Raw genomic sequence first — 22,465 nt, 5'->3', positions numbered from 1 at the left:
GCGAGGGCGCGGGTGCCACCCAGCAAGGCTGCTCCGCTGCTGCTGCCGCCGAGCCCATCCCCCCGCTCCGCTTCCCTGAGGCGGCCGCAGCGGCAGCGAATTCCGGCCGCGTCGCCATGGCAACCAGTGGCGGTGCGGCGGGCGGTAGGGTGGCCGGGAGGGAGAGGCCCTAACGGCCTCGGAGGCCGCGCGGAGGGCGGGCCCGGGTGGCGGGAGCGCGGCAGCGGGCGGCGGCGGGCGGCAGGGCCCCTGGGGCAGGGCCGGGCGGGGGTTGACCCTGGCGTTCCTGCTCCGGGGGCCTCAGACCTCTCGGGAGAGCGCGGCGCGGCGCAGGTAACCCGCCCTGGTTCCCGGGACCCGGTTTCGACCCTCCGCCCTCGACCTCGCTCCTCGGCCAGGCCTGCCCAGGGTGGGCCCCGGGGACCCCTACAGTCCGGCTGCTGCGCTGGGGGGCTGGACGTGAGCCGTGCGCAGTCCGGGGCGGGGGGCGCGCGCTGGCGGGGAGAGCCTGGGATGTCCCGAGGGTAGCGCAGAACCCAGAGCCCCGTCTCCCTGAGTCAGCAGGTGTAGGTTCTAGCTTTGTGGCCTTGGGCAAGTCAACTAGCTTGTCTGTGCCTCAGTTTCCCTGACGTTAAAGTGAGTGACAGGAAGAACCTGCAAAATCAGTTTACTCATCTGTCTGTTCTGTCAAGTTTTCCCTCCCCATTCCTGCTACTCGCCTCTCCGCTCCACACACAGTCTCAGATCCTCTCTTTAAATTCCCTTAATTTGGAAATGATGTGAGCTGGGAAGTCTTCCTCTTCGATCTACCATCTTGAATGCTATTTAATTGGCTTCAATTCAGTGATTCAGAGCAGCTGAAGTTCTTTTCAGTACTTTGTCCACTTATCCTCATATGTTGTAGTTGTAATTAAAACTTTGTTGCCTGGGAAAACTTTTTTATCTTTCTTTTCTTTTTTATAATTTAGGCAAGTACTAACATCCAGATAAGCAGGTGCCCAAAAAGCCACTGAGGAATTGTAAGATTTATATTTTTAGGCAACTCTTAGTCCGTTTGTCCTAAATCTCGTGGTATATTCATTCTAACAAAGCCCAGAAAGGGCCAAAGAGAGAATTTACTCAAATAAAAGGCAAACTTTTAAGGGACAAGAAAGGAAAGTTTGAGAACATTTAGCTGTAACTCCTCTACAACAGGAATTCTGTTTTACTCATCTCTTGTGATGAGCACTTTGCAAGGTACCTGGTGCCAAGCTGTTCTTCAGAAAATAGCCAATGAACGCTCGTTTCAGCCAATACCACCTATTTCAACTTATGACTAAGCCTATGTCATAAATACAGGGGAGGGATTTTTAAAAAGGCCCAGGGGTACCCGGGTGGCTCAGTGGATTAAGCCTCTGCCTTCGGCCCAGGTCATGATCTCAGGGTCCTGAGATCGAGCCCCACATCGGGCTCTCTGCTCAGCGGGGAGCCTCCTTCCCCCTCTCTCTGCCTGCCTCTCTGCCTACTTGTGATCTCTGTCTGTCAAATAAATAAATAAAAATTAAAAAAATAAATAAAGGCCCAAATTTCTACGTTTTGTAGAATCAAGAGCTACTAACCTTGGAGAAGCACACCTTCCACGGTTTGCCAATAGTAGAATTTTCCTGTTTTATAGGTTGATAAAGTAAGTGTTTTAGTAATCTAGATCATTTTCCCCCCAACAGATTAAAAATCAAGACACAAACCAGATGCAGCAGTTTCTTGACATGGAGAACCAAACCCATAATGCGATGGGGTAAGTGTTGATTGAAAATTTTCTGTTTAATAAGTGAGTCTTTATCTCCTAAACTCCCAGATAATACATGAATTTTGAAATTTGAATATTAATAGTAGGATGTACCGATTAGTATTGGTGAGGTAGATGGAGGGAAATTCAAGTGATTCTAATCAAGAACCTATGGTGCTAATCTTTCCAATTTTGACTATGGGTCTGTACTCAAAAATCACCATTTTCCAACTTTTAGTGAGTTTTTCTGGTGTTTTACGATGATGGCTGCCCACAAAGGCCAATGTGCGGCTCTTGGGTTCCCAGCATGTCCCACCCAGTTTGTTCCTTTCTTGCTGCACTGAGTATCCCAGGTTTCCCTCCACACTTGCCCTTAAGGCTGAGCTCAACCCGTAAACATAACCTCAGAACAGATTTGGCTTGTACAGACTCCAAACTACAGAGAACAAACTGATGGTCACCAGAGGGCAGGTGGATGGTGGGATGGGTGAAATAGGTGAAAAGGATGAAAGTGTCCTTATCATGATGAGTGCTGGATTATGTATAGACTGCTGAATCACTATATTGTATACCTGACACTAATATAACAATATGTTAACTATCCTGGAATTAAAATTTTAAAACTTAATAAAATTAAAAAAAAAAAGATTTGGGGGTGCCTGGGTGGCTCAAGTGGGTTAAGCCTCTGCCTTCAGCTCAGGTCATGATCCCAGGGTCCTGGGATCAAGCCCACATTGTACTCTCTCCTCAGCAGGGAGCCTGCTTCCCCCGCCCCTCTCCTGCCTGCCTCTCTGACCACTCGTGATGTCTCTCTGTCAAATAAATAAATAAATAAAATCTTAAAAAAAAAAAAAAGACTATTATAAAAAAAAAAAAAAAGATTTGACTTCCCAAACAACTTATTGTTGTTTGGATATTTTACCAAAGGTTTCATGAAGAGATAAGGAATAAAATTTGTACAGCGTTCCCCATTGTAAAAAATTAAATTCCCTTTCACAGATATCTTGTCCCCACCCCTCCCATGCCACCAGGACCACAAAGGTTTCTTTTCCTGTTGTTTCATTAGTCAGCTGGCCGCTGGCCAACCCCAAAGCTGGGGACTGGGAAGCGGGGGCAGGTGAGGGGTGAACATGGGAGGGACAGTGGGTAGGAGTGGTGCTCTAGTGCCTAATCTTGACTGTGTCTGACTTGCACTTGTCAAACCACTCCAATAACTGCTTTCAGTTGTTCTGCTCAGACCATGACTTTGACATCAGGCTAAAGGAAAGCTGCACAGGTTTGGGTAAGAACAACGGTCAGTTTTCTAGATCTTGCTGCACACATCTTGCAACAGCCTGGCTGGATACTGTTTTCATTGTATAACTAAGAAAATCAAGTGCTTGTTAGACTTGAGTCTAAGGTCTTGTAATAAAGAGACCCCAAAAATACAGTGGTTTAAATAAGATGAAGTTTATTTCTGTTTCATAGACAAGTTTTGGGATAAGCAGCCCAGGACTGGGAGGGCAGTTCTGCCATCCTCCCTACATGATTTTTATGTCTGGACCCGAAGCTATGGCTTCAGCTTCCACCCCTGTGCTCCTGCCAGAGGGAAAGGGCCAGGGCAAGAGGAGAGGAGATTTGGGTCCTTTTTGGAATGTGTCCTGGAAATAGCAGGCCTCACTTCTAGCCATTTCCCGTGGGCCAGAACTTCGTCCCAGAACTATAGCTAGCTAGCTGCTGGAAGAGGTTGGGACATGTGGTCTCTGAGTAGCTCGATGGCCAGCTATAGCCTAGGTGATAAAAGGAAGAAGAATGAATACTGGCAGACAGTTAGCAGCCTTTGCTGTATTTCTGAGCTCAGAAAGGTAGAAAGAAAGAGAAAGAAAGCAGCAAATTGCTCCAGAATGAGAATGTACAACTAGTTGATGAAAAAGCAGAATTTGAATTCAGATACATGTGGCTCTAATCCCTGCAGGCTTTGCTACACTGGAAATGGGTGGCAGTGAGATGTGGGAGCAGCCTGCCTACTATGTGCAGAAGAGCCAGGTTAGGATCCAGGATTGAACAGGTGTTAGGTCCCTGATGTGATGATGGCACTGAGGGCTAAGAGGCAGACTGAAGGTCTTGAACCTTTGGTTGGTACCAGATACCTCTTCACTCTTGCAGATCTGAGGCCATGGGGACTGCTGTTTGTCTTCATTCATTCTTTCGGGGGGAATGTGCATAATATTGAATGCATGGCAAGCACAACATTAAGTCTCTTGGTTTATACAAAGATCAATAAGAAACAGACCTTAAAGAACTTAGAATTAGTCGAGAGTCATAGAGCTTGTCTGGGTACAATGTAACTACAAGCCAGAAGTGAGTGAGAATCACTAGAGGTTTCCATGAGGAACTACCCTACTCATCCCAGCATGCGTGGGACCAGATGTTGTCTACCACAGTCTACAAAGCATGGACAGCCAGATTGGCTTTGCTTCTGTCCTTCATGCTATTGAGATAATATGTAAAAATCTAGATCATAAAGGCAATAAAACCTCATCAGGGGCATGTTAAAGAGCAAACCATGTCACCTACATGCACAGTAATATTTTGTGGCACATCATCTAACAGATATCTAGAGTCTACTATAAGCCATTGACTGGTCTCAGCACAAGGAAGAGAGCAGTGAATGAAACAAGGCCACTCCTCCAAGGGTTAATGGGAGATATGAAATGTTTCATATGGTCATATGAAGAAAAACAAAGCAGGCTAAGGATAGGAGATTGAATGGGATGATCAAACAAGGTTCCTGGTAAGGTGGCATTGGAGCAGAGATTGTATTGGGCAAAGAGAGCTCTGGAGACAGTAAGAACAGAAAGTGTAAAGGTATAAGGAGGGAGCTTCTGCACAGAACACTTGTTGGGTGAATCATTATTTTCTGACACTTGGGTTATCACAGGGTTTGATTTTAATTTTAAATCCATGATTCCCCCGATTATAGGTGTTTACATTTCTGTTGTATTAATCAACCTACAGTCCTTCTAATCAAAACACCCATATCTGAGTTTGTCCTTTCCGTTTGTTTTTAGAGTGTGTGCCCAGAACATAAATTACTGCAGAATGAACAAAAGGTCTATTCGTATTGGGCCTGTTAAAGAGCACCTTGTCTAGATTTTGCTTTGTTTCTGTTTCCTTCTTAATTTCTACTCTTACTAGCTTGTCCTTATATGATTTCTTTTATTTATCTTGTTCTCCTGATTTTTGAGTTGAAAAATCTGGTTCAGTTATTCTTATGATTTCTGAATTTTATGATTTCTTTAAGTAATAAAAGCATCAAAACTCAAGTTTCTCCTGAATACAGCTCTGCTGTGGGCCATACTATTGGTGTTTCCACTCTCATTTTCTAAATAGCCTGGTATTTCAATTTTGCTTTCCTCTGTGACTAATTTGAGATATTTAAGACATGTAACTTCCAAGGGTGGGGGGATAATTATATTTTTATTACTATTACTTTCTAATCTCACTACCGCCACTGTGGCCCATCCAATATTCCAGTTTTGTTTACCGTGTTCTTATAATCTCTTGCATGATGAGCTGTTAGAAATGTCCTTTGGACATTTGAAAACTCATGTATATTCTCTAATGCTTACATAAAAATGTTAAAAAATTTTCACACAGGTCATCCGACCTTTTACTATGTTTAAATCATGTTTTTCAAATCCATCGTTACCTTACATTTTGTCTATTTGATCTGTCAAATTTTAAGAAAGCTCTTTACCATATTGTAGTTTTGTCCAATTCTTTTTTTTTTTTTAAGATTTTTTATTTATTTATTTGACAAACAGAGATCAGAAGTAGGCAGAGAGAGAGAGGAGGAAGCAGGCTCCCCGCGGAGCAGAGAGCCCGATGCAGGGCTCGATCCCAGGACCCTGGGATCATGACCTGAGCCGAAGGCAGAGTCTTTAACCCACAGAGCCACCCAGGCGCCCCGTTTTGTCCAATTCTTATATTCAAAACAGTTTTTGTCTAGTTTTTTGTCTACCATTTCATTCTATGAATGAAATCTGAAACAGATTTCAGTGTTCTGTTGCTTAATACATTGAGGTTCGTGGATGTTGTATCTTGATGCATTACACAATGTAGCTTTATGAAAGAACTCACAAGTATAGGTTCATGTGTTTTTTTGTTGTTGAAATTCTGCTTCGCCTGATATTCATATTGCCACCTCTGCTCTCTCTTTCATTTACTTGAGTCTGTAATGTCCTTGATCATCACCCTTTTGTAATGGAAGAAACTCAGTCTTTTCCTTTCTCTTTAGGGAGAAACCAGTTCTTCTCTCCTATGTCTTTCTTCCCTGTGTGCCTTTATCTTCACAGAGAACACTTCACTTCTGACACTTCTGGTCATCAAATGTGTGGAGGTTTCCCCCCACCGAGCGATTGTCTGTGTCCCCCCACGCCAGGTTCCTACAATTTAACACAATTCTGACACCACCTACCTGGAGATGGCGCGAGGCCACACAGGTGAAGAGCTCAGCCCCACAAGGCTGCTCCTGCTGCCACTTTAGATGCCAGGAGCAAGCCCAGGTTGCTGCCTGTGCTTCGGGCGGCTGTAGATGGGACATTCCAGTGCCCCCCACCTAATTTGCCAGAGCAGTTCACAGAAGGTGGGGAAACATGTTTACCAGGATGAAGGAGAAAGGCTACAGATAAACCACCAGATGGAAGAGAGGCAAGGTAAGGTGTGTGGGAAGTCATGCTTGGCTTCCAGGCTCTTGCCAGGCGGGCAGCCTCCCAGCACTTCCTGTCTTACTGACCCAGAAGCTCTCCGAACCCTGTTGCGTTGGGGATTTCTATGGCCACTCCATCGAATAGGCCTAATGGACCATTAACTCCATTTGCAGTCTTTCTCCCTTCTCAAGAGAATGGAAGGTGGGGCTGAAAATTCCAAGCTTCCAATCTTGGCTTGGTCTTCGAAGTGACTAGCCCTTGGCCAGGAGACCACCCAGGATTGCCTCATTAGAATAAAAGGCACTTCTATCACCTGGGAAATTACAAAAGTTTCAGGAGCCCTGGGCCAGGAACCCAGGTCAAAGTCGAGATGTTAGAGCAAAAGATGGTCCTGGTGCTATTATCACTTAGGAAATGGCAAGGATTTTAGCAGCTCTGTGCCAGGAATCGGGACATAGACCAGTCTGTATTTTCTATCATCTCACACTCTTGTTTTGAAATTTTTTATATCATATTGTGTTTCTTGTAAAGAACATATGATTAGATTTAAAAATATACCTCAATTGGAGAGTCTTTGCCATTAAAAAGAGGATTTATTTATTTATTCATTTATTTACTTATGCTAATATTTGACCCATTTTGATTTCCCCAAACTTACTAGTCTGATCTAATTTTCTTTTTCCTCATTTTCTCTTAGAAGTTTTACATCCTATTTTTAAGTTGTCAGTGAATATTTTTTTAAAGCTTTTATTTATTTATTTGAGAGAGACAGAGACAGAGCCCAAGCAGGGGGAGGGGCAACGGGAGGAGGAGAAGCAGACACCTCACTGAGCAGGCAGCCTGATGTAATGCCGGGCTCTCTTTCAGGTTTGTTCTTCCCTCCTTCCTTCCTTTCTCTCTCTCTTTCTCTGTATGTGTGTGTGAAAGTTTATAGGATTTCTTTTTATCCTTCGAACTTACAATTTATTAGGAAAACTTTCTAGGTACGGATTCTTTAGCAGTAATCCTTCACAGCATTTGGTGAACTCTTTTGCACAAAAGATTCAGATCTCCTCAACTCAGTGACATTTTCTTCTATTTCTTTGGTTAATGATTCACCACTCTCTTCTGTCAGTCTCATCTCCTAGAAGGATCTGATCTTTTTCTTTCCTCTTGTAATTTCCATTGTTGTCCTGGAGGAGTTTCTTGAGTTTTCTCACTTTTATTTCAGCACTGACTTCTTGTTTTTACTGCCTCTCCTGAGATCTTTAGTACCAGCAACCATGCCAGGACCGTGAGATCATGACCTGAGCCAAAGTCAGAGGGTTAACTGACTGAGCCACCCAGGCACCCCTAAAGGGCATTTCTAAATAGGAATTTTATCAGAATAAAATGCATTGAATAATCCTAAACTCAACAAAATGCATATATAGAGTTCCAAAATGTATGAATTCCAGAGTGTTGCTTTTAAGAAATGTTTTTTTCCCCTTGTGTAAGTGGATTCCCCTATAGTGGCTTACTTCTTTAAAATATCTTTTCTAACTGAAACAGAACATTTATCCAGATCTTTCTTTGTTGAGTTATACATATATATAGTTTAAAAAGTCATTTGGTTCCTTATCACTGTTATCAAAAAACAACAGTCTCCTGTTGTCTCCCCAGTTTTCCATTCCCCAGAGGAAATTCTTTTGGCGGATTATTTTGGTATTTATCTCCGTATCTTTATATAACATAATTATTTTGCTACTTGTTGATTTTTCGGTTTTAGGCATTATCTATTGATGCCCATTTTGGTTATTTTTCCTGCCTCCGCCACTTCATCCCCACCATATACAGAGTCTCATACACACACATACACACACACACACACACACACAGAGTCACACACGTACACATACACACAGTCTCACACATACACATACACAGTCATACATACACACATACACATAGTCCTACATAAACGCAAACATACAGTCCCACACATACACATACACTGTCACACTCATGCACATACACACAGTCCCACACATACACAGTCCCACACATACACATACACAGCCACACACATGCACGTACACAGAGTCCACACACACAGTCCCACACATACACATATACAGTCATACATACACATACACAGAGTCCCACACATACACATATACACAGTCCCACAATACACATACAGTCATACATACACACATACACATAGTCCTACATAAACGCAAACATACAGTCCCACACATACACATACACTGTCACACTCATGCACATACACACAGTCCCACACATACACATACACAGTCATACATACACACACATAGTCCAACATATACACATACATACAGTCCCACACATACACATACACAGTCATACACACAGTCCTACACATACACAGTCACACACATACACACACACACAGTCCCAAACATACACATACACAGCCACACATATGCATATACACACAGTCCCACACATACACATACACATACACAGTCATACATACACACACATAGTCCAACATACACACATACATACAGTCCCACACATACACAGTCATACACACAGTCCCACATATACACAGTCACACACATACACATACACACAGTCCCACACATACACATACACAGTCCCACACATACACATATAGTCATACACACACACACACATAGTCCCACATATACACACATAGACAGTACCACACATACACATACACAGTCACATACATACACATTCATATAGTCATACACATACATATACTCCCACACATGTACATACACACAGCCCCGTCACACACATACACATATATACAGTCGCACACATACACATACACAGTCACAAACATACAGTCACACACATACACACAGTCCCACACATAAATACACACACAGTCCCACACATACAGTCACACACACACACACACACACACACAGCCATACTTCCCATTCTTCCATCCACCCAATACACCCTAATTCTGATTTCATCAACATTCTGTTTGCCTCGTTATGCCTTTATAAATGCTCCTCACCTCTGAGCCATATTGCATGCTGTAGCGACTCTTCCTTTCTTATAAAATGTTTTGTTTTCTCCTGGAATTAAGAATTCTAGAAACTTAACTATAATTTTTAAGTTTTCTTCTTCATGATTTCCTTCCAAAAATGTCTTTCTGTTTATATTTGACCTAGTTGCGTGAACTGCTTTCCTCAAATGTCTGTAATTGCCGGCTGCTCACCCCTGTGTAAGATGGCAGAGTCAAAGCTGACAGGAAACTCGGATGTATACAGAAGGTGCTTGTTGACAGGGAGTGTCAAGGCATGTCATCAGCCTCGTCTTGTTCAGTCCCTGTCTCAGGCTGATCAGATTCTAGAGAACACTCTTCTAAATTCTCCGGCTTAGAGGGTGTAAATTGGGCTGCCAGCACTTACCTTCCACTTCACTGGGTTGCTCCTTGGCTTTGTCTACTGCTGGCTACCATTATCTTTGCCCTTGTAGGTTAAACATATCCCTTTGCCTTATTTTAGTAGGATTTGGGAAGGAAAAATATTTATGTTCATCTATCTTCAACAAAAAGTCTCATTTTTCTCTACTAAATCATTTACTCCATTTTTGATTCTGTGACTTACATCTTAGTCATTGATCTTGTTCATAGAATCTTACCAAATCCTTCCTAAAAATCTGCTGCATGATCTGCCAATTTTTTTTTATCTGCCATGAAAGTCATATTTTCAAAGAGCCAAGGCAGATGGATAATAAAGCATAAACTTTTCACATCTAATTCAGAAAGATCTTTAAAGCAGTACTCTGTGTGTGCATCTTTCTTAACCTTTTATGTGTTCTTTCCCTCTGAGATGTATTAATTCATAATCACAACTTTACTTCCCAGTTTCTTAGTTTAATACAATTTTAATTATAATTTGTAAAATATTCTAGTGTAATTAATATATTAACAGGTTAATAAGTTGCAGTAAAATATTCTTTTTTAAAGATTTTATCTATTTTTTTGAGGGAGAGAGAGTACAAGCAGGGGGAGTGGAGAGGAGGAGGGAGAAGCAGGCTCCCAGCTGAGCAGGGAGCTCAATGTGGGGCTCCACCTCAGGACCCTGAGATTATAACTTGAGCTGAAGACCGCTGCTAAACCGACTGAGCCACCAGGCACTCCTAAATTGTAGTGGTGTATTCTTTTTCACATTGAAAATTCTTTTTAAAAATATGATTAATTCTCTTGTCTTCTGAATGGCCCAGTCTATACCCCCATTATTCTCCCTCCACTCTTTATTCCCAGCCACACATATTCCTTTCCAAAGTAATCAAATCTGGTAAATTGTACTTCCCGGTTTCTCTGAAGAAGAAACAAAGTGAAATAGACCTAGGGTAAAATCCTGATATTTTACTTTGAAGGTAGATCCTGCAATGTTAGATGGTACTTAGTGCTTATAGGAATTCACTTAGTGGTGTTGAAAAGGAGGAAGAAACTGGGAAGGGAGGGAGTGGGGGTTGGGAGAAGGGAGGGAGAGAGTTGGGAAGGAAACAAAGGAAGGGAAAGATTCCTTTGAGAGACAACTGAGCTGCTACTGAGTTTAGGCAAGGATTCAAAATGCCACCATGAAGGAAACATTTGCATAAACTTTTTCCAGGATAATTTTTATGTGAGGTTAATTGCAGTAGTTACAAATTACAAATGATATGTGTAAGCCCAGGCACCTACACCACGGTTTAGGCACAGGGGCCATTTAAAATGGGAAGTCACTGGAGGGCATGGAGCAAAGCAGTGACATTCTCTGACTTAGTGTTTTAAAAGGCTTACTCTGGTTACTCTGTGGAGAAGAGATCACAGCATGGCAAGAGCAGGACGGATAGACAAGCGAAGCCATTGTAGTAATTCGGGTGGGAGATGACAGTGATTTGGATCAGATTGGTAAAGGTAGAAATAGAAACAAATGGGTACATTTTGACAGAAGTGCTGACAATATTTAGAGATCGTGGATTGGATATGTGGTGTGCAAGAGAGATGGGCAAAGGATGATGCAAGACTCTTCACCCACCATCCGGAAGGATAAGACTGTCGTTTATTAAAACAAGGAAGACTAGAGAAAATGCAAGCTTGGTTTGAGACACCTGTTACACATCCAGCTGAAGATAGGAAATAATTAGCTGTGTATACAAGTCTCTGTGTGGCTTTCTGCTTCCCCGCCCTCGGGGTGGGGCTTTTTTGTTTGTGGTCCCCTTATGGCCGCAAGATGGCTATCCACCTCAACCATTACATCTCCTTCCAGAGTGGGAAAAGAGCAAGGGCAATAGGGTAAAAACAGAAGAGCACACACCAGCGTTTTATTTTGGCTTCTTCCAGAAGCCAAAGCCCCAAGAAACAAGGATTTGGATGCAGGTGGTTTCTTTGAGAGATGAAAAACGTGGTGTATTAGTTTCCTCTGACTGCTGTATGACAAACGTGGTGTAAAACAACCAAAATGGATTCACTCACAGTTCTGGAGTCCAGAAGTCCAAAGTCAGTATCCCTGGGTCAATATCAAGGCATCTGGAGGGCTGCATTCTCTCCAGATGTTCTGGGGAAGAATCCATTCCTTGCCTCTTCTGGCTTCTGGTGGCTGTCAGCATTCCTTGGCTCCTGGCCACATCTCTGACCTTTCAAGCCAGCATCTTCACGCCCCTCTCTGGTTCATCTCCATATCTCTTCTCCTGTGTGTGTCCCATCTTCCCCTGACTCTTTCTTAGGGCACACCCAGATGATCTAGGATAATCTCCCAACTCAAGATCATCAACTTATGCCAAGACCTTTCTTCTAAATAAAGTAGCATTTATTTATTTATTGCAGACTTTCAGATGTGATATCTTTGGGTATTGTGTTTCGGCCTACCACCTATAGGGACAGAGAAGTGAAATAAGAAAGAGCAAGTTATGAAACCGGTTATCACTGAGAGTGACTGAAGTAAAACCTACTGGGGAGATTCTGGAACCCAGTCTAGAGCCCAGTCTAGAGCACAGCCCTTAGAGATATCCCATCCAGGGAGAAGTGAGTATTTACATACCAATAACTGACATTCACTGGTTGAAGATTGCTTCTGGGAGGGCTTCAATTTCCTGTTACCTCTGGCCTATCACACAGGTGGCACAGAGGACCCCAGTGGCAAGAAGAGGGACTCAAGCAAAGAAATGCAGGTTCTGTCCCCTGGAAATCAGGCTGAGTGCCCCCAAGTGGAAAGTATGAGCAATGCATAGGCACCAAGAACCACCACCCTAGCTCTCTTCTAAATAGCTTCATGGCTATTACCTCTCACAGGCCAGATTTTGTTGCATGGCCATGCCTATCTCCAGGAGAGACTGGCCAATGTAGTTGTACTTTTAGCTGGATACGTTTCTACTCTGAGTAACACTGGAGATCTGTTATGGAAGAAAGGAAGGGTGGATGTTGGGTGCAGGCACCTATCCAAGTGGGAGATAAGAATGGAATCAGACAAGTGATAAGGATGACTCAGACCAAGTTCTTACCACTGGACAGAGTGAGAAGTGATCAGAATTTAGGGTATATATTGGAGGCAATGCCAATAGACCTGTTATTCTGGGGTTTGAGGAAACACGAATCTCAGGTCATGAGGGTTTGGATCTTGAGCCACTATAGCTGTAAGGCCAATTAAAGAGACAGAGTGGTGGGTATTAGGGAGGGCACGGAATGCATGGAGCACTGGGTGTAGTGCAAAAACAATGAATACTGTTATGCTGAAAAGAAATAAAAAATTTAAAAATAAATAAATAAATGCTAAAGCACCAAAAAAAAAAAAAAAAAGAGAGAGAGAGAGACAGAGTGGACTGGAGTGGGAGCAGGTCTGTGGTGAGGGGGTTCAAGTATTGTTTTGAATATGAGAAGTTTGAGGTGCCTATAGACATCTTGCGAGAATGTTGATGTGGAATGGTAGTTGGATATTGAAGTCTGGAGCTCAGAGCTCTGGCTGCAGAGAGAGATTTGAAAGTTATAAAAATAAGCAGGCATTAGATGGTTCATTTCCAACATTCAGGAAACAGCATCTTTTCTATTTTCCTAATATTGGAAAAATAGACTTTATCAATGTTTAGCTAATTCTTTGCTGTTAGGATCCAGTGAACTAGCTGGCTCTAGTTTTAAATAAAAAGGGGTTAAGTGGCTATCCTCCTTTGTACTACCACTGCAGTCTTTCATCAGATAGACCTTTTAGCAAGAGGGAGTTTTAATTGTCCTAGAGATTGGCTTATAGAATCCAAGCTAACCTATATATGGTTTATTATTAATCATACCATGGTTCTCCATATTAATATGAAATATGTCAGATATATAAGTTTATGGGGACTGTTTGGTTATTTGTATTTTTAAGTAATTATAAAAATCACCTGCAGAAAGAGGTTTGGTGTTTGCTAATATTTCACCTATCCTCTTCTATCATTCAGTGTGTGAGCCAAGATGTTACTCAGAAGAGGAATAGTCATTATAGAAAAAGTTTTTAGAAAAAGTTTAACTGTAATACAGGTATTTACAAGATCTTCCATTCTTTTTAGAACATAAAAACTGTTAGATATTAAATTTGTATGTATCTAGAATCTTTTTTTTTGAAGGATTTTATTTGCTTATTTGACAGAGAAAGATCACAAGTAGGCAGAGAGGCAGGCAGAGAGAGAGGGGGAAGCAGGCTCCCTGCTGAGGAGAGAGCCCGATGCGGGGCTCGATCCCAGGACCCTGAGATCATGACCTGAGCCAAAGGCAGAGACTTAATCCACTGAGCCCCTGTATCTAGAATTCTGATAAAACATTGACAGGGACTTGAAAGCTATCACATTGCATTTTATTTCTGTAAATGTCTCTCTTTGATGATTTTGATGAAGGCTCTAGAATAAGGCCTTGGTAAGTACATGTAAGCATGCTTTTGGGGAATGTTGGGATTTCTACCCCTCCACATTCCAACATTAAGCTTATTACAGATGAGGGAGAAGAATAGACTGAGAATAAGCCACCATCTTAAATATGCAGTAAAGATAGGTGTTGTAATGCTGTTAAGTCAGCACACATTAGTGATGACAGTAAATAGCATATTTTGGACAATGAGAAAAGTGCTAGAGAAAAGCTATTTTTAGCAATAATTTGGTAGCCAATTTTGGAGGAGGGCAACTGTGAAATTGTGACAGAGGAGTCATTAAGTAGTAAGCCTTTCACTTTACTGTCTTGTGGGGGACAGTCAACTATAGAGCAGTCTGACATCACAGATATATCTATGAAAGTGGGTTCTGGGGCATCTGGAATCTCTCCCATTTGGTTCTATTTAAGTTTCTGGGGTGGTACAGTATTTGATATCCAGAACAGGGTCTATGAGCCACCACCGAAAAGTTAAATTATATTGGTATGACTAAATATATAGTAATATAACTAAGTAATATATAATAATATATATAATATATATAATATAATAATAATATAACTAAGTAATATAACTGCTTCATTTTAGAAGAGTTTCATTAAAATATTTTGAAAAAGTTAAGACCTGATATGATGGTTTATATTACCCATCAACCGTTTGGAGACTCGTTCTCTTAGACTCTTCCATGTTGCGGAACATAGTCTCCTCTTTCTCTTCAGCCTATGCTTTCCTTTCTCAATCCCCCGCTTCCTCCACAATGACTTCCATGTTTGTTTTTCAAACCCCATCTTCTCTCTCTCAAACCCAAGGTCCCTTTCTATTCTGACATCTCTTAAGTCCCCAAATGAACTCACTTTGTTTTTACAGACCTCTTTTTCCATTTCTATTTTCCAGATTGATGATGGGTAGGCAGGTTGTCCCTACATCCCCCTTGGCCCAGAACAATCACTGCTTTATACCTTTGTCCTGGCATAATTGTCATGAGTGCATCTTCCACTTTCAAAATTGTCCTGGTTTGGATAATAGATAACATGGTCACCATAGCCATCTGTCTGATGAAGGTCTGCCTTTGTAAGGACCAGCACGTAAGCCCATACATGAAAGGACTTTGGAGTAACCTACATATCCATGTATCTTACTCGAGCTCTTTTTACTCTGAATGACTCTGTACTTTCCATTCTCCTGTCCCCACTATACACTGGCCACCTACCACCATTTATACCATCAGCTTTGTATTTTGCTCTCTTCACGTATTTTGACTCTAGGTCCCTCAGACTGGTCCATCACCCTGCAAATCTCAGTGTGTCCCCTTCCTTCTGCTTTGAGACCTCTCTACTGACCACACAATCCTTCTCTTGGGAATTACCCCCGGGGGTTAAACCCAGTAGTCAGGGCCAAGTTTTGTATGTCTACAGTAGTGTATCAGCCACAATCCACCTACTTCTTAAAGCTGGAAGACTCAGAGGACTTTTTTCTTTTTTAATGCCTCCAGCAACTTTTCTAAAATTGGAAAAATAAGACCTACTTTATGGGATGTTGTGAGGATCTGTAAGAAGAAGAACAGGAAAGTAATTAGCGTAGTGTTAGTCAGTGTTTGACTACAGGAAGAAATGAAAATATGAATAATGTTAGTGCCCAGCTCTGTGGAGAAGTCTAAACTAAGCCTTTTGTATTTCATTTTGAAGTTCTTTAGATTTAGGAGCAAATACTGATTCTGTGGAGATCAACTTGCTCTTAATTATCCCTGAAAAACTGAAGAAGGGAAGATACACTAGTAGATTAGACAATTGAATTTCAAAAAGGAATATTAAATTTGACAGAAAGCTGAGCTGGATGTAAATCTGAGTTTGACTAAGTCATCGGGAAGATTCTGGAAGGGATTATGGGTGGCTTGTGAGCATCCAGAGGAGGAAGTGGCCCCAGGACTCAGCACAAACACATACTAGATCAGCCTGGGCTCACGGGGCTGATGAACTGGTGCATCAGGGAGCTTATAGATCGAATCTTACTTAGGCTTTGCCATATTATTTTACAGGGCTTTTCATGACATTTTTATAGGGGGAAAAAAGAGAAAATATTATAAATTTAAATAAGTGGATTAGAAACTTATTATAAGAAAAGAAATAATCACCAGATCCCTGTCACTCTGACAGGGTTGGTAGTAGAATGCCAGAGAGCCCTGTCCTCCATCTTGTCTGGTGTGATATTTTATAGTCACTTGTAGGAAGAAAAGGTATTCATATATGAAACAACTAATGCTTTGCTTATCAGATCTGCAGATGACACAAAACTGAGAGCTATAGTGAATATATTTTCTGACAGAAACAGGATCCCAAAACATAATAAGCTCCTTGAGGAAGGCTTCTGTGGTAACCTGTCTTGTCCAAGTTTGTATTCAGTACCTTTGCTTTCTAGTCCCTGAAGAGCTGCACGTATTCATCAGTCTCATATTGTCCCTGCCTTGCAGGTGTCTCTATGCACAGGTCATGTGTCTCAGTCTTCCCAGTTCCTCACACAGCGGGCAGCAGTCCCTGAATGGATGTTTGCTTCATTAACGAACCAGTGATGACAACACACGTTGAGAGGCTGAAACTATCACAATGAAATGTAATAAGGATAAATATAAAGCTCTGCCCTTAGAGCAGCCCCCAACCCCCCAGGATGAAACAAGCACAAGATAGTGGCTTTGTTTGTAGCATACGTGAAAAAGGTGTTCGGACACGAATAAACTCACCTTGAAATGGTATCATATCACTGCTTTGCCCTTCCCCTTCCCAGATTCAAAGCTAAGGTGATCTTTATCTGCTTGAATAAAAATAAAAACGCATAGCACCAAAAACAGGGTGTGAGAGCCCCTCCCTAAACTGGTTAGACAGCACCTGGGGTGTTCTGTTAAAGTTCTGAATGGTACATTTCAAGGAGGAAATCAACACAGGAACTTGTTCAGTGGAGAGCCAGCAGGATTATAAAGGGTCTGAAAATCTTAACGTAGTCATTCACTTTTTCATTCATTCAACAAATGGTATGTTAAGCATCTAGTATTTTCCAGGCAGTATACTAGGTAGTGAGGAGTGGAGAAAAAAGAAATTTCCACGGGCGGTTGGAGGAAATAAAGATACTTGTGGACATAAACAAAGACCACCCAAATGAGAACAAAAGAAGCCTATTTATTCAAAGCTTGCTATTGCAAGGGAGTCAGCAAACATCACTTACATTTCGCAGAGACTTGAAGGTCAGTGGGAAAGCTTTACAGTAAACAAAAGAGAAGGCTTTGGGCATGCTTTCATTGGATGGAGGTTGTTACAGGGAAGATGGAAGCAGGATTAGTAGAAGGGGGGCATTCTATATGATTAGTTTGGGGACTGTATTTGGCTTTCTCCAGTTGGTCCTGAGTTGGAAGTGGGGGCAAAAATTAAGGAAGCTGTCAGTCATTGACCGAGTCCTGACCATTCTAGGACTATTGCTGTAGAAGTTGTGGGTAAGTGTTCTGGCCATTGTCTGTATGAATGTTCAGTATCTACTACTGAACGCTGAGAAAACCCAGAAGAATCTGGAGGTACAGATAATGTATTTGACATATTAATAACTGTATTCAAGTACTCAAAGGTCTACTGTGTTGAAAAGGCACTTGTTCTGCATGGTCCTAATTTGTCAAATTAGAACCAGGGGTTGAAAGAGCTCTTCAAAATAAGAAAGAACTTCTTAAAACTCATTGCTATCTAGCTACAATCTCAGATAGCGGTTACCTGGTCAAGGAGAAATTCAGACCTAGGCTGGGTGACCTTTCAGCAGTGATACTGTGAAACAGATCACAAGCCTTGGCATGCACCAGGATCACCTGATATCTTTGTTAGCGATGCAGAATGACCTCTGTTCTAGACCTGCTGAATCTGATCAGCGGGGCATCATAGATGATTCTCATACGAAACATTGTGCAAGACGTGCACACACTGGGTGGGTAGTTGGACAAGGTGAGTTGTGGAAGTCCTTCCACACTGAGTTTAATATCCTCATTTTTGCATGCAGAGTCATAGTCAGGAAAGAAACCTTCGCTCCTTTATTTAACAATATTGACTGAGTGGCTTCCATTATGTCGCTCTCTACTTTTGGCCTATATTTTAATTCCATTGGCATGGTGCGTTCCTACATGCTGAGTAAATAATGATGAAAAGGACTCATTTGTTCGTTTTTCAAAAATTTATTGAGTATCTGCTATGTGCTGGAGCACTGTGCTGAGCTCCAGTGAGATGGTGATAAAATGGCCCTTTCAGAGCTTACAGTAGCAGAAAAACAATATATTTATGGTAAAGGTGATACATGTTATGAAAAGAAAATGGTGTGAAAACGATTCTTTTTGTTCTGCTGGTTTTCCCCATGTCGTAACTCCAATTAAAATTCGATCAGCTTATTTATAGAGGAATTAGTACTTCCTTTCCCTCAGATTTTTTTTAGGTTTTAAGTGAAAATGGAGAGCCTTTGGGCCTTAGTCCAGAAATCCTACAAGACTTCAGAATGGCACTTTGTACTTAGAAGCTCTCTGATGTCAAAACTGCTGAGTCCACTGGTGAATAAGCTGATCAAAGGGACACCCTTCGTTCAGGTGGCCTGGGCATTTTAGAAATTGATCCTGGAAATTCTGAGTTCTTTGGGTTCTCATACCTCTTCCTAACCTTATTGCAATGGAACTAATCTATGCTGTATTTTTCAAGTGAGTTCTTAATTCAAAACATCATGTCTTTTGCTATGTGGTACACCGAAAGGAGCTGAAGATGGGAAGTAGCTGCCTACGATCTTGACCTGGATCTCCCACTAATTACTGTGTGACCTTGACCTCTCTGGGCCTGACATTTTTCAGAATGCTAAATGATTCTTAATTACCTCTAAAATTCTGATTTGGTGAAACTAAATAGAGGAGATATTTCTCGCCTGCCTTTTCCTCCTGCCTTCCTTCCACCCACACAAATACATTAGAAGCCCCGTCACCACCATTGAATGGATACGGAAATAACTCGCTTTCTAATCCTGGATGTGTGTGTGTTCCGTGGGCTGAAATCTGAGGCTTCACCATCTGCCTGCATATCCAGTCTGAATAACTGGACTTATGCTAGGCCCCTGTGGAATACGTCATCATCTTTGAAGGAGAGCCCTGCCCTGGGAGCAACAGCAATCTGTCCTCACAATTAGCACCTCTATAAATTGAGTTATTGCAAGGGTTTTGTTTCAATTATAAATAGACCCTCTGAGAACCAAGATAATGCCCCTTATCCTACTCACAGTATCCCCATTATCTAAAGACTTACATTATTCTGCCCACACCTGCCTGATCAGATTCCTTCCAAAGGGACACCAGCCAGATCACACTATGTTCCCCTCCTGAAGAAGGAGTACTGTCACCCAATTAGTACCCTTGAATTGGGCCCTTCCTAGCCTGGGGTTGCTCTTCTATCCCTGATAGGCACGGTTGGAGTCCCAGTTTGCCTGCCACCAAACTTAGTCAAGCTATGACAGACATAGGTACATGTTCGTACATTTACATAGAAGAGCATTGGACCTTTTTCATAATTCAATTTTCCATAGAATCAGTCCACTCTAAAATTGTTAAATTATTTAATTTTTTTTTCAGCTAACTTCATTTATTGTCACCTTATTTCTGATATAACATAATCTGCACATGTGTTTTCATTTTAGGACTTCCTTGTCTAAGTCAGAACTTTTGGCTCTGGGAGACCCAGGTGCTACCACGTATACTAAGAAGAGAATAGAAGCAGTATCTTTATCAATTATTGCATTATATTAGGACAGCAACTATAATTTAGGAGATGTCATTTAAAAAATTAATGTATATTCACTATTTACTCTGAAATTAGCTTTCAGTTTTAGTTTAAAATTTAACCTCTGGCTTCCAGACTTCTTCCTATTTAAGTAATTGAACAATTTGAGGAAATAATGATCAGAGCACTATTCAGAGCCGTGGAATAATTTTTCTTGTCCTCACATTTCCCTCTTTTAAAATGTGTTTCACTTTTCAACCATTGCCAGAGCTTCTCCTTGTGAGGCCGAACTTCAGGAATTAATGGAGCAAATTGACATCATGGTAAGCAACAAAAAATTGGATTGGGAAAGGAAAATGCGGGCTTTGGAGACACGATTAGATCTTCGGGATCAAGAGTTGGCAAATGCACAAACATGCTTGGATCAGAAAGGCCAAGAGGTACTGAATATATGTGTTGTTAATTCCTCAGGCAGTTATAAATAATATTTATTCTTTTCAGGGTATGTTTTTCATTATGTATACTTTTTATCAGGCATCAGCGGTAGCCTTTACTGCTTGGAATTCTGTCACAGCGTGCTAAATGTGTTCCATCAAATAAGTGACAATTGGAGCCTCAACCCATAAAAATTTGCTGATGCAGAAAAACAAAATGCCATCTAGAAAAGTAAATAGATATTTAATATATATATGTGAAATAAATATTGTTTGCAAGCAAAGATGTCAGTGCTTTTGCAACTGTAGAAACAAGCTAGTTGCCCAAACTCTGTCTTTGGAAATGGCTAAGTCAAGCATCTCTTCAAATCTACTAGGAGAACATTTCCACAAAGAAGTGAAATGTCAAAACATGATTGTGGGACAGGGAAGAAAAGAGTTAGGTGAAGGGGGTGTGTGGATATATGTGGGCACCCTCTTAAGAGGAGTGCCCCCAACCCCTACAAGGTTGCTTACAGCACATCGGCGACTGTAGAATGTACGAGTGCTCTCAGGCTTCCAGACGAGTTCTGGAAAATCACGTACTTGACCTAATGCGGACTTTTGTGTCTGTGAATTTTTCTTCTGGGTGAGGCCTAAGAGAAGTATTTACTTTAATCTTATACGAAACCATCATCAGCCAACTTGTTCTTCAGCCATCTCTCTACCTTTGTTGGCCTCCCAGTAGAACTTACCTCTTGACATAGTTAACTGGGTTATTTAGTTACTGGTATCTGGCTTCCCTTCAGGGTAGAGGCAGGTCATCAGGCCCAGGATATGCAAGAGACTGTTTTCTTGCTCCCATATCTGTGATGACCCAGATGGGTACACAGGTGCTTCCCCTGCGTTTTCAGCCAATTCTGCAAGCCAAACCCCTTGGAACTCCTCTGAGACATCATTCTTTTCTTTTTAAAATGTTCTTCTAAAAATGCAGCCCACACTCCGTGGTGCCCCCGGAGCAAAGCACCCACTGAAGACAGTGGTGCCCCAAATAAAAATGGAACTGCATCTGCAGAGGCTCTGCCTGAGTGATGGTGGCATGGCCTCCTGAAAAAATAATGCAAAGTAAATTCTAAACCTTAATTTCAGATGTGATGGTGACACGGATCTTTTGTCAGACATCCATACCGCCCCGTTCTTATGTGTACCCAGTGGAATAGCACCAGCAATGTGGGGTTTTGTGACTTTCATTATTAATAGCTATTTTAAGAACTGCAGTGCAAATATTTATTCTTGTTTGGGGATAGCAGTTTTACTTAAAGCATGCTCCTCCTTTGCACATTTTCTGCTTTCATCAGGCAAAATTTAGAAAAAAATCAAAATTAAGTTTTGTTCTTGCTGCAGGTGGGCTTACTTAGGCAGAAGCTGGACAGTCTGGAAAAATGTAACTTAGCAATGACGCAAAATTATGAAGGACAACTGCAAACCCTAAAAGCTCAAGTAAGGAAACAATGTAATTTAATCTCCTTCGATGATTTAACACATTTTGATACATGTTTTCACATATAAAATTATATCAAATTTATGTATTTATAAGTTGTATTGATTTTATTAAAATGGACTATTTTTAATACAAGTAAAGTTTTTATATTTAATGACGGGTTATATGTTTGACTGTGTCTTTCATTGTTTTATTAGATTGTTTCTTTTATTAGACTGTCAGCTCTTTATCCCTTTAACTGTTAGCATAGTACAAGACTATTACCTTTCTATTTATCAGATGACTTGTTGATTAATTACATGATAATAGCTAGCAATGTGAACAACAAAAATGACTTTGCTATTATGAAATAGAAAATTGAAAAGAAAAAAACTGGTCTTTGGTACTTAGATACTGGTAGGGCTATAGGTTTTCTGAATAGGGATACTGATTTCTTTGTTATTTATTCCTCTACTT

At 41.4% G+C, this 22,465-nt stretch overlaps 1 protein-coding gene across 2 annotated transcripts in view; it reads left to right on the top strand.

Moving 5' to 3' along the window:
- The first annotated feature begins 203 nt into the window (after positions 1–203).
- The window catches only part of DEUP1 (deuterosome assembly protein 1), an 83,589-nt gene continuing 61,327 nt past the window's right edge, over positions 204–22,465 (top strand). For both annotated transcript variants that reach the window (XM_047693268.1, XM_047693267.1), the window contains exons 1-4: positions 204–333; positions 1,704–1,774; positions 20,364–20,535; positions 21,913–22,008. In XM_047693268.1, coding sequence (XP_047549224.1) covers positions 1,728–1,774; positions 20,364–20,535; positions 21,913–22,008 — 315 coding nt within the window. In that variant the 5' untranslated portion in view covers positions 204–333; positions 1,704–1,727. The remainder of the gene's footprint in view (positions 334–1,703; positions 1,775–20,363; positions 20,536–21,912; positions 22,009–22,465) is intronic.

Source organism: Lutra lutra, chromosome 10 (assembly GCF_902655055.1).
Source record: "Lutra lutra chromosome 10, mLutLut1.2, whole genome shotgun sequence".
NCBI lineage: Eukaryota > Metazoa > Chordata > Mammalia > Carnivora > Mustelidae > Lutra > Lutra lutra.
This window is presented reverse-complemented; position numbering and strand designations above follow the sequence as displayed.